The sequence below is a fragment of the Chanos chanos genome, chromosome 7 (assembly GCF_902362185.1).
Source record: "Chanos chanos chromosome 7, fChaCha1.1, whole genome shotgun sequence".
NCBI lineage: Eukaryota > Metazoa > Chordata > Actinopteri > Gonorynchiformes > Chanidae > Chanos > Chanos chanos.
Window position 1 is genome coordinate 6,194,010 of NC_044501.1, and position 11,570 is coordinate 6,205,579.

The following is an 11,570-nucleotide window of genomic DNA, read 5'->3' on the forward strand; positions in this document are numbered from 1 at the left end:
TGTGCTGTGGACAGGAACACAGTCGTTAGTGTATAGTGAATACAGGAGGGGGCTCAGAATGCAGCCCTGAGGAGCACCAGTAATTCCACAAACATTGTCTGAAATGTCATTCAACCTTGAGTTATAGTGCAGTTCAGTCCTTTGATGTACATTGAGTTTTATTGTATGTGTTGACTTTTATGCCTTCACATTTCTTTAAACACAGTTGATTGGTTTCACTCAGGATGACAGAAGAGGAAGACCAATGGAAGGATGACCTTGATTTTGTCGTCCTAGACTGTGAAAAGTCAACTGGGATGATAAAAGAGAAGAGTCAACGGGAGGAGACCTCTGATTCTGATATCTCAAGCAGTAGGAGGTCAAGCAGCCAAAGTCATGGACTTTCGCATAACCTGGAAGAGAGGTAATCTCAAGATTACAGTCTGTCTTTTTACATCTCTGTTCTTCTTTTGTTTTACTTTACAACAAATATCCACTTTCCACCTGCAACTCCTGGTCTACAGAGTGTTTCATGAGGCCTGTTCAGTAAGTGAAGTACAATAAAGATAAGAAGAATGTCCAAGTATTACTCATTTTACACTAGTAATAGTGAATATTACACTCATAACAGTGCATGGATATTTACTTAGCACGTCTAAACAGTAAATTCTTACTTTTCAACGAATTCAAGGACTGGACTGCAGCCACAATACACACCTATGATGCCCTCCTATGAAACAGGGTGTACACATAGTACAGGAAGTCATCATTCCAAAGGGACACCCGTCAACTTTGATGGCAGGAACACCTCAGAGCACAGGTAATTTTTCATGATGTCATCAAGTTATTTTTATCTTCAAAGCACTGCCAAACCAGACACAATATATTCTGCAATTTAAGTGCCAGTTACAAAAGTTTAAGGACAAGTTTAATGACATAATTAACTCAGTTTTTCATTAGAGTAGAAAAGCCTGATTTTTTTTTTTTTTTTGGTTTTGACTGTGATACATTCTAGGTACATTTATTGCCTTTTTCTAAACATTTGGTGCACTAGTTAACATAATGATGAGAAGAACACCATCTCTTTGATTCATCCCTTTGATCCTAATCACTGTCTGTACTAGTATTTCCAATGAATTGTGTTTGTATTTACACAAGTCCAGTTCAGTACTGCTATTTGTAATCTTTTAACAAGAACTTACAGCAAGATTTGTTGAAATATAAGCCTTATAGTGTCTTATATTATACCACTCACGCTCCAGAAAAATGCAAGAAAAGGCGATTTCAACATCTCATATTAAGCATGGACATTAATAACTATATAGAGGAGATTTTGTAATGCCTTTCCTATTAACCAACTCTACTTTTAGTCACTTGTTTGTGTGCAATGCTGTTCCTGATCCAAAACTTGTGGTCCTCTCCTACACTGTGTATAGTTATTTGCATTTCTCACGGTGTAAAATTATTCTCTATTACTTAAATTTGTAATGATTACTGTGGGAACCATGAGAGCTGGGGTTTTTTCTGTGTTTTCTCTATTTACTGATGCTATTGAGAAATGTGTGAGGTCACCTTTGACTCTAAAATACCTGACAGTCACTTCATTCACCACCCCATGTGTTGCTGCCCTCTGCTGGTGAAAACTGTGATTGCCCCATAAAAGACAAACGGCTCATATGCACATATTCAACAAATGGCCTCTGCCAAGTCTCACTATGTGCTGTGTTCACAGTGCAATTCATTCAAACATTGTGTTTGTGTCCACTGTTTTACTATAATGTAATCTGCTCTTTCTTAATTATAGGGAATATTCATAATTATCTTTTGTGTTTATTTGGAGAAATATATCTCTGTTATTCAGATGTTTTCTGCTTTACAACAAATGTCCTCCTTCCACTCATAATCCCTGTTCTACAGTGTGTCTCATGAGGACTGTTCAGTTAGTGAACTAGGATAAAGGAGGGAAACCAAAAAAGATAAGAAGACTGTCCAAGTATTACACATTTAACAGTACTGGTGAGGAGTATTACACTTGCAACAATGAATATATATTTATTTAGCATTTCTTAACAGTTAATTCTTACTTTTCATCCCAATCAAGGATTGGAGTGCAACCACAGAGCCATCAGCACAAACCTGTGTCCACCTACCAAATGAAGCCGCCATCTAGAACCGAGTCTACAGACAGCACACAGACAGTACAGACTGGTATTTTTTTGAGAAGCGATCATTCCAGAGAGAACTCCCCAGACTTAAATAAAGAGAAGACCTCAGAACAAAGGTAATTTGTTCATGACACAGTCCCAAACTAGACACAATATGTTCTTTAAACAAAGTGCAAGTTTGAAAGGTTTCAGTTTAACAACATAAACTTCAGTATATTAGAAAAGCCTGTTAGAGTGTTTTTTGTTTTGTTTGTTTGTTTTTTTACTTTTATGCATTGTAGGTACGTTGCATTGTTGCATTTTACTAAATTTTTGTTACTGTATTTCCACATGGATTTTTCTAGATCTGAATGCAACTCCGGCCATGATGAAGAAAGAGGAAGGTGTCTGTATTCCTCTACATATAAGTGTGAATGTAATGAGTACTGTGCTGAAATGACCCATAGTGCTATACATGCTCGTCCATGTCCCTGCTGTGGAGGCCAAAGAGAAGCATGCTGCAAAGCATTCAGTACACACACTAACAGGTATTTTTACTCACCTATCATTTTCTCTGTTTTTATCTATTTATTTATTTATGCGGTGCAGCAGAGAGTAACATGGACTTACTTCATTAACATGAATAACGTATCACATTGACTCTCTTCTTTCTTATCTATGTAGGGTTAAAGATCCACATGTGCCCATCAATAATATGAGCTGTGCACCCTGTGTGACCAGTGATATTTCTGTGAGAAGTGATCATTCCAGAGAGACCCCAGTCAACTTCAATAAAGAGAGGACACCAGAGCAGAGGTAATTTATTCATGGCATCATCATGCAACTTATTTTTATCTTCAAATAAGACACACAGCCAAACCAGACACAATATGCTCTGTACATAAAGTGCAAGTTTAAAGGGTACAAGTGTAATGGTAGTGAGCGAGTAGAGTGCTGTGCAGTGAGTAGACCTCACTCCCCCAACACCTTAAGAGGCATACTAGCAACTTGCACTCGCACCAGTAGGTTTTAGCCTCCTTGCTAGCACGCCCGCCTCCCATCCCGAGGGTCGCCGGTTGGAGTCCAGCGGAACACACAACGCAGAGCGGGCAGCAAAGGACAAGTTTAATAACATGAACTAAGGCAGTTTTCATTTTCATGTACTATATTCATTAGCATGAGTGACATGTCACACTGGCTCTTTTTTTTGTACAGGGAGGATCCACATAATAGAAAAAATGACAAATCCAGGCTGAGTGAAATTATTCAACAAAGTCAAATAAAACGCGAAGGACCCCCAGCACTGTGTCACCTGAAACCAAACGTACAGATTCTGTCTGAGAATCCAACAATAAAGAGAAAGACCATTGGTGAGGAAGATGCAGTGAAAACTCAGAAAACTATTTTAATGGTTGGAAAAACAGGATCAGGGAAGTCCACACTCATTAATGCTATGGTCAATTACATGCTTGGAGTGAAACCTGAGGATAAAGTCTGGTTTAACATCACAGGGGAGGAGGGACAGAACCAGACTGTGAGTCAAACAGAACAAATCACTGTTTATGATGTTTTTGTGAAGGAGTCCCCAAACTCTCTCACCATCATTGACACACCTGGATTTGGAGACACTCGAGGGGTTAAGTTTGATGAGAGGATTTCTGAATCTCTGCTCAGTTTATGCAGAATAGAGGATGGAGTTCATGAAATTGATGCTGTGTGTCTGGTGGTGAACACGTCTGAAAATCGACTCTCCGAAAAAGAGCACTACATTTTCAATGCTGTTGTGTCTTTATTTGGTAAAGACATAGAGAAGAACATAGTCTTACTCATCACACATTGCTGTGGAGGTCGTCCTGGCGCCCTACAAGCTATCACTGCAGCCAAAATCCCCTGTGCTCTAAATAAAAAGAATCAACCAGTCCATTTTAAGTTTGACAACTGGCAAGATCAGACATATGATGAGAAAGATGAGAAGGACTATAAACATGCCTGGGAACGAGGAGAAAAAAGTATGAAAGACTTTCTGAAATATTTGGAGACCATGGAGAGGAGAAACTTGAAGATGACTGAAGGAGTTCTGAGAAAACGTGAGCAGCTGAAGGCTTGTTTCAATAACTTACTGGAGCGTGTGCAGTGGACTGAACTGAAACAAGAGGAGTTAAAGCAGAAGAAGGATGCCCTGGAGAAATTCAAGAAAAAAGATGAGGACTTTGAGGTAGAAATTGATGAGGTCTACAAAGAAAAGGTCCCCATAAACCCACGCTGGTGGCACTGGAGCAAAAAAGCAACCTGCTGCACTGTGTGTGAGGAGAACTGTCACTACCCAGGATGCTGGTGGGTCAAAGATCTCTCATGGTGCAGTGTGATGGAAGATGGGAACTGCACTGTGTGCACTAACAAATGCCACTACACACAGCACGTTAAAGAGAGAACAATATATGTGTCAAAGACCAGGAAGGTTAAAAAAACAATGGAGGATTTAAAAAAGGAATATGAGAAAGATTTAGGAGAGAAAGAGAGTGTGGTGGCCAAACTTCAGGATGAGATAATCAAGGCAGAAAAAGGCAAAATCAGACTGGTTGAGGAAGCGTATCAGTGCATCATCACTCTAGAGGAGACTGCACTGCAGCCTGACTCTTATTCCACTCTTCTCCATCTGGATTTACTGATTGAGAAGATAGGGGAAACTGAGGATGAGGAGAGAATTCAGAAACTCATTGATATAAAGAGGAGGGCCAATGAGGTAAACAGGAGAGCAATGACCTATTACAGAGCAATGAGTCAAGGAACTCATGACATCTGGCAAACGGGGAAAACACTCATCAAGAATAAGTGATGAAACAGACTAGATCTGAGTGGATGAATAACAGGACACTGTCCAATAACACATTAACTATAAGCAGCCTTTTGTGTAGCTCTTACTGGCTCAGAACATGGGATGTGAGACACTATTCATGTGATTTCATTCAGTATATTAAAATCTGTAAGAGCTCTCAGCATGTAGTGATTAATGGAAGTCAGTGTTTTATGTATACTACATACTGAAGAGAAAACTCAAAACAGACTAAACTTCATATTCAAAAAGACTTTTTATCTGTTCCTCGGCTTAAGATTTGTTAAACTCATACTAGTGAAAATCTGTATAGATATAGTTATGATGTGTAATTTCTCACATAATTTTCATTGTCATTGTTTCAAAAGAGATGCAAGATCACAAGAGTTGAATTTAGCACTGTGTGTGGTGCACCCCCCAAAATAGGCGAGCACTTATGTGTTCTTCAAATAAATAAATACATAAATATTTCTTATATATAAATATTGTTAAATTAAGTATTGTTGATATACCTTATTCATTCTGTTGTTTTTTTGTTGTTGTTGTTGTTATTGTTGTTGTTTTGCTAACTATAAGCAATAAACGCAAGCGTTAGGCTTTAGTTTCGCTGGAGAGAAAGGAGCGGAACCAATTAACCCAGCAGGTGTTGCGCCCAGGTTTCCTAAGGCGGGGGGTTTCCGCCCTCCCCTCAGAGATAATTGGGAAGAGAAACGGTGGTCTGCGTCCTAACTCTGTCAGTCGAATACATTTGTTTTTCAGGTCAGTATGCCATGAAAACCCCCAAAAACCTACTTCTCAAGGGTGAAAGTTATGAAGCATGAGTGCGATGAGTTTAGTTGGTGAGAGTGAGTGTTGATTTTCGAGTGTATGAAAGTGTGAGAGCGTAGAGCCGCGTACGGCCGCATTATTACAAAATGGCGATCATCACTTGGTAAACTGAACGCCTTGTGAGTTCAACTGTGTATTTTGAACGGCAACATTTTCAGTGTTTGAGCTCCGGACATCTGACCGTTATTTTGATTAGGGTTATCTGTTGTTTTGACGGACTGTTGTATAATTGATTAACGAGTTCGCTGCACAAATATGTAGCTAGTTAAAGTTAAGGCGGGAGTTTCGATTTTATGAGGTAGAACCAGACAAGCATTGAGCTAACTGACATTCTCTGTGGAACGTAGCCAACGTTATGTGGCAAAGTTAAGCGTCTTGAACCACTAAAATTGGCTAGTTTACGTTGCTGTAATGAATCTGACTGACTTCTGAATCTGATGGTTTGTACAATAAAGAGATAATTGGGAAGAGAAACGGTGGTTTGCGTCCTAACTCTCTCAGTCGAATACATTTGTTTTTCAGACACACAAATCATTTGCTACGGTGATTCCAGTCCTGGGACCCGTAACACATGCTACAAAAGCACGTATATTTTGCTTGTCTGCTTTTCATGAAAATGCTTTAAAAATCATAAATAAAGCAAAGCAAATAATAAAGCAAAATAGTATTATAAAATAAACAACAAAGCAAAAATAATAAACAAATTAAAGTGTAAAAATAAAATTCCAGTACAATCATCTTTGGTGTACAGTGTGTTTTATATGATGTGAACAGTGACTTGGGCCACATGCCTGCACCAACTCCTGACTCTTTCTTTTTCTTTTATTTCTTTCTTTCCATCTTTCTTCCTTCAAGTACCAGTTGAGACTTCAAATATCAAGATAAGGCTGGTGTTTGTGTTAAGTAGGATTCTTGTTCCTTGTCATCCCCACAAAATAGGAACAGAATGAACAAATGATTGCATTTATCTGCATTTAACCCATCCAACACACTGGTAGTGAAGACACACACACCAGACACAGGAGCAGTGGTCAGCATTCCTTGCATTGGGGTTAAGTGCCTTACCCAAGGGCACACAGCCGCAGCTGCCAGATGTGGGCGTGTGTAATGGAGAAGACGGGTAACCACTTTGCAGAGACAAAGCAAGTTATCATCAGATGTATTTCCAACAGTTTTTGTCAGCGAGATACTAAAGGATTCTAACAACAAAGTCTTTTTTTTGTCTTTTAGGTATATTCCAGACTATTACAGGGGATGGCCATTTATTTCTGCTCTCAAACATATTAAGGCTCCTGCCAATTTCTGAGTCCCATCCTAGTCTAGCTGTGTGACTCTAGAACATGCTTACTCCCGTGTATTTGAATCCAGTCAACCCAAAGAGAACCAGCTTTGTTTTCCCTGAACCTCTAGAAACAGTCAGTGGAGATGTGACATATAACAGAGCTTAGATGTGTTTCTCCTTTCCTCTTACCATCCCCTCGTGTATATGTTTGTTTTATTTCGGTTTTCTCCTGTTCCCCTACTTCTCTCACCCTGATTTTATCCCTCAAGCTCTGGTTCTCACTTCCGCATCATGTGGTCAAATGATTATGTCCTGATGGGAGTGGTGATCTTTTCCATGATGACACTAACCCCATCTGCAGGTGCTCTCTGAATGCTTTGATGATTATTAAAGTGACATAAACTGGATGCTATGGTTGTCTTAATGATCAAACCAAACACTAATAGGATTCTCTGGAATTAATGGGATTCTCTAAAGGGCATTTAAAGGGCATGAATTTTGCATGAATGTCATCAGTTGAGTTGAAGTGATGAAGACATCAAGACATCTTTCATCAAAACATGGTAGGAAGACAGGTGTGTTCTGGTTGTGTGATAGATGTGAAAGTACCTATACATGAAATAATTACTTTGAGGGTAAATGTCACTGTAACTAATGTGGCTGAACACTGTCCTGCTTTGTCTATGTCCTTCACTGGGTTGCAAACCTTTGGTGCATATATGCAAAAGGTCTGAACATTCATTAGATTTGGGTTTACATGCTCATACTGATTAAACCAGACTTAAGACTTATCGATTTTCTCTAACTTATCTATTTTCTCTAACTTCTCTAAATATACTTGTATTATTATAATTGTTGTTGTTGTTGCTGTTGTTGTTATTGCTGTTGTTGTTATTATTTTTGTTAATATTATTTGCAAAAACCTTAAGATATAGCATAAATCATCGATTCTTACTCCTGTGACACAAAATTTACTGGTATAGGCAACCCAACTTATTTTCATTTCAATACAATAGTCCAGGGCCCTTACAAGCTTAGATTTGAGAGTTTAACTGTTCATCTAATGTTACTGAAATCTTATTATAGGCCCACAATTATTTTAACTGCATAAAGTGGTTTGGCGATTCTAAATCAGACATGAAGTTAATTTAGCTGAATATTAGGCTAGTGTTTTGTCAGCATTACAGTTGAACTACAACACTTGCTGTAATCTTTATTACGTACATGTGTTAAATATTATTAAAACATTACCAAATGAAAAATAGCCCATTAAAATTTGTCTGCAGAAAAAGTAGCTATGTAGGGAACTTGATACTGGGCCACTGACAGTCTACAGCTTGCTCCCAGGTCCACGCCCGTGCCTGCTCCCGGGTCCATGGCAGTGCTTGAATCCCATTTGCCCGCTCCTGAGTTGACCACTCCGATCAACCACCAGCCCGCTCCCGAGTCAGGCGCCCTGGGCGACCCCTAACCTTCTCCTGGGCCTCTTGCTCCTATTTCTATCTGTCCTGTCCCTGTTTCTGTTCTAGGTCCTGCTCCAGTTGCACAGAGGCCGTATATGCCTCTGGGTTTCCCATACCTGCTACTGACCCTGTTCCAGTCTGTCCCGATCCTGCTCCTGACACCACAGAGGTATGCTCATCTCTGGGCCTCCAGTCCTGGGCCCTGCTCCTGATCCAGTTCTGTTTTTTGTCCCTGTTCTGGTGCCTGTCCCTGTTGTGTCCCAATTCTAGTTCCTGGTCCTCCCTCGGCTGCCACTCCAGTTGTCTCGGAGACCCTCCTCCAGCAGCTGCTCTGGTCGCCTTGGCAGCCCCTCCCTCAGCTCCAGCTCCCACTTCTATTGCCTGGGAGGCTCCTTCTTCGGCTCCAATCCCCACTCCAGTCACTCCAGCAGTCCCTCCCTTGGCTCCTGATCCCGCTTCAGTTGTCTTGGAGGTCCCACCTTCGACTTCTGCTCCAGTCGCCTAGGAGATCCCTCCCTTAGCCCCTGATCCCACTCCAGTTGCCTCCGGGGTCCCTCCTGTACTGGAGGTTCCACCATTGGCTCATATCCCCATCGCCTCGAGGGCTCCACTTCTCGAGCCTCCTGACCCTTTGGACCCGCTGTTGCCAGTTCCACCTCCTGGCCCTTCCCTGGTGTTTGGTTTTCTTCCCCAAGTCTCTAGATCCTCCCGAGTTCCGGTTTCCTTGTTTGTTTCTCTCATTTGTTGTTGGGGGTACTGTCACACCCTGTCTCTTTTGTTCTTGTGCTCATTAAGCCTTGTTTAGTTTTGTATAAATACTCCTTGGTTTTCCTGTTTCTTTGTCTTGTGTTGTTTGCTGTTCCGTGGAGGGTTTCTATTCTGTCTGCCAGGTCTTCAGTTTGTAAGTTTTGTAACCTTATTTGACTCAAATAAAGTAACCTGTACATGCATCCAGCCTCTTCCACCAAGCCTGACAGTGGCATTGTTTTCTTTGCTGTTGCCTGTCCTTGTGATAAATGTAAACATAGTGAATGCTAAAGACCATCGTCTCTGTATGAATTGATAATTTTTTAGAAATCTGTTGAGTGTTAAACATTTGCATGAGTGTATGGGTATTGAAATAAATGAATATGTAAGTAAGTAAAAGATGTGCTGCCCTATGTAACTTTTGTATATTTTTATAAATAATTACGAGAGGGGTGCCCTTTTTTTCGCTTGAGCACCTGCCCCCAAAATGTCTGCGCATGGCCCTGATCCCAATAAGGCCTAGCTAGTCCATCTTCGGAGACAAGGAAGTAAGAGGCTGAAAGAAATGCAGGATCGCTTTTGTGTGACAAAATAGAAGCTTTTAATTAATGTGACATACCTGAGCCATTTCTCAATATGCTTTCTTCTCTGTACTTGCACTCTCGTGGACTTGTGAAACGTCATCAGTCACGGCCGAAGTACTGTTCCATTTCAAAGTTCACATCTAGCCAAGAACAGATCAAATATCTAGATGCGTTCTTGATTCATGGCATTTATCAAGATAAAGGATGCATCAGGAAGTGACTTATGTGGACTTGGGGAGTCAAGTTTCCCAGAATGCATTTCAGCCAAATTTCCCAAAAATAATGGCAATGGCGGCAGGCGAGCTACTGTCTGAGAAATAATATGCTCCCTTAAGATAATCATTGTAGCAATCATTATAAACAATGTAAGAATAATGTATTCATTATTATAGGGGTTAATCATGTAATCATTTATATTAAAAGTTATAACTATACAGTCTTTTGTATTACAAGAAATATCAAGTTCTCTGTGTTCAAAAAGAAGAAGTCAGTGAGGCCCTTCAGGGGCTGCATGTGAGATAAGGAAGGTGTGTTGTAGTCATTAACAACGCATGTAGATGGTGAAACGTTTGAGGTTTCATGGTATGTCTTATTCCACTAATGAGTAGGGCAGTAACTATTGGTGGCATATATACATATACAGAGTTTTACAGGTATTACAACCATTTAAACTGAATTTCCAATCTCAGCCTCACACATGTTAGGTCTCATTATTCAGTTTTCCAGTTACACCAACAATTTTCATTCCTCTCCTCTATGCTGTTTCAGTTTGGTTCACTTTTTCAGCAGGAAATGAGCACACAATATTTGTTGATAATGATACAGAATATTAAATGAGCTTTAGTATAATGACTGATTAGACAAACTACTGAACAGATGAAAAGTGATTTGGTAACTGTTTTCAGAGAAAAGTGCATTAGACAATTTACCATTGGACACCCAGTGCCACTGATCTGAAGAAATGATCTGATTTTGTAAAATGTGCTTTAAATTCTGAGAATGATGTCAAATAGAACAAACATTTTACTCCACAAATGACTACTGTATATTGAAAATTTACTGATTGGTTTTATTTTAATCCATTTTAACATGCAGATCAGCAATATTATTAGTATTGTATGCTCAAGTAACATGTAACACTAGTGTTAACTCTAATGATGATTCTTTTGAAAGATTTTGAAGAATAAAAAAAGTATGTGGGATACATGAGTCATAACTGTCTGTACAGATGTCGTACTGATATGATATGAATCGTAATTTAATTAATCCTCCAGTGATGTACAGACAAAAAAAGTCTACTAGAAAAAAATGCAGTTTTCTGTTTCATGTACTGTATGTAAAACACTCAATCCCATCAATCACTGCATGCTGAAATGTGTTAAAGACCTTGACCATTAATCACATTTTCATTTCTCATGTTGTTAGCAAGTAAGACCTGTACAAAAGCCATGTAGTATAGTCAGTATATGTTTTAAGACAGTATCCTGTTATTCATACAGTTATGTCTGCTCTATTTTATCACATTATTTTGAGTTTATATTTGAGTGGGGTTTCTTTTCTCCTTTTACAAAATGTCATTATCTCTTTGACTCATTGCTTTGACATATGCATCTGTAATATGCCATTGCTCTCCTGTTTTCCTCATCGGCCCTACTCATTATCTCAGTGAGTTTATTAACTCCCTCTTCATTTCCAGTTTCCTTTATCTTC

The 11,570-nt window shown here is 39.6% G+C and overlaps 1 protein-coding gene across 1 annotated transcript; it reads left to right on the forward strand.

The window, feature by feature from the left end:
• Positions 1–2,598: 2,598 nt before the first annotated feature.
• On the forward strand, positions 2,599–4,959 carry LOC115815919 (uncharacterized). Its single transcript, XM_030778888.1, has 2 exons — positions 2,599–2,655; positions 3,454–4,959. The coding sequence occupies exons 1-2, from the start codon at positions 2,599–2,601 to the stop codon at positions 4,957–4,959; spliced, it is 1,563 nt and encodes a 520-aa protein (XP_030634748.1).
• The last annotated feature ends 6,611 nt before the right edge of the window (positions 4,960–11,570 follow it).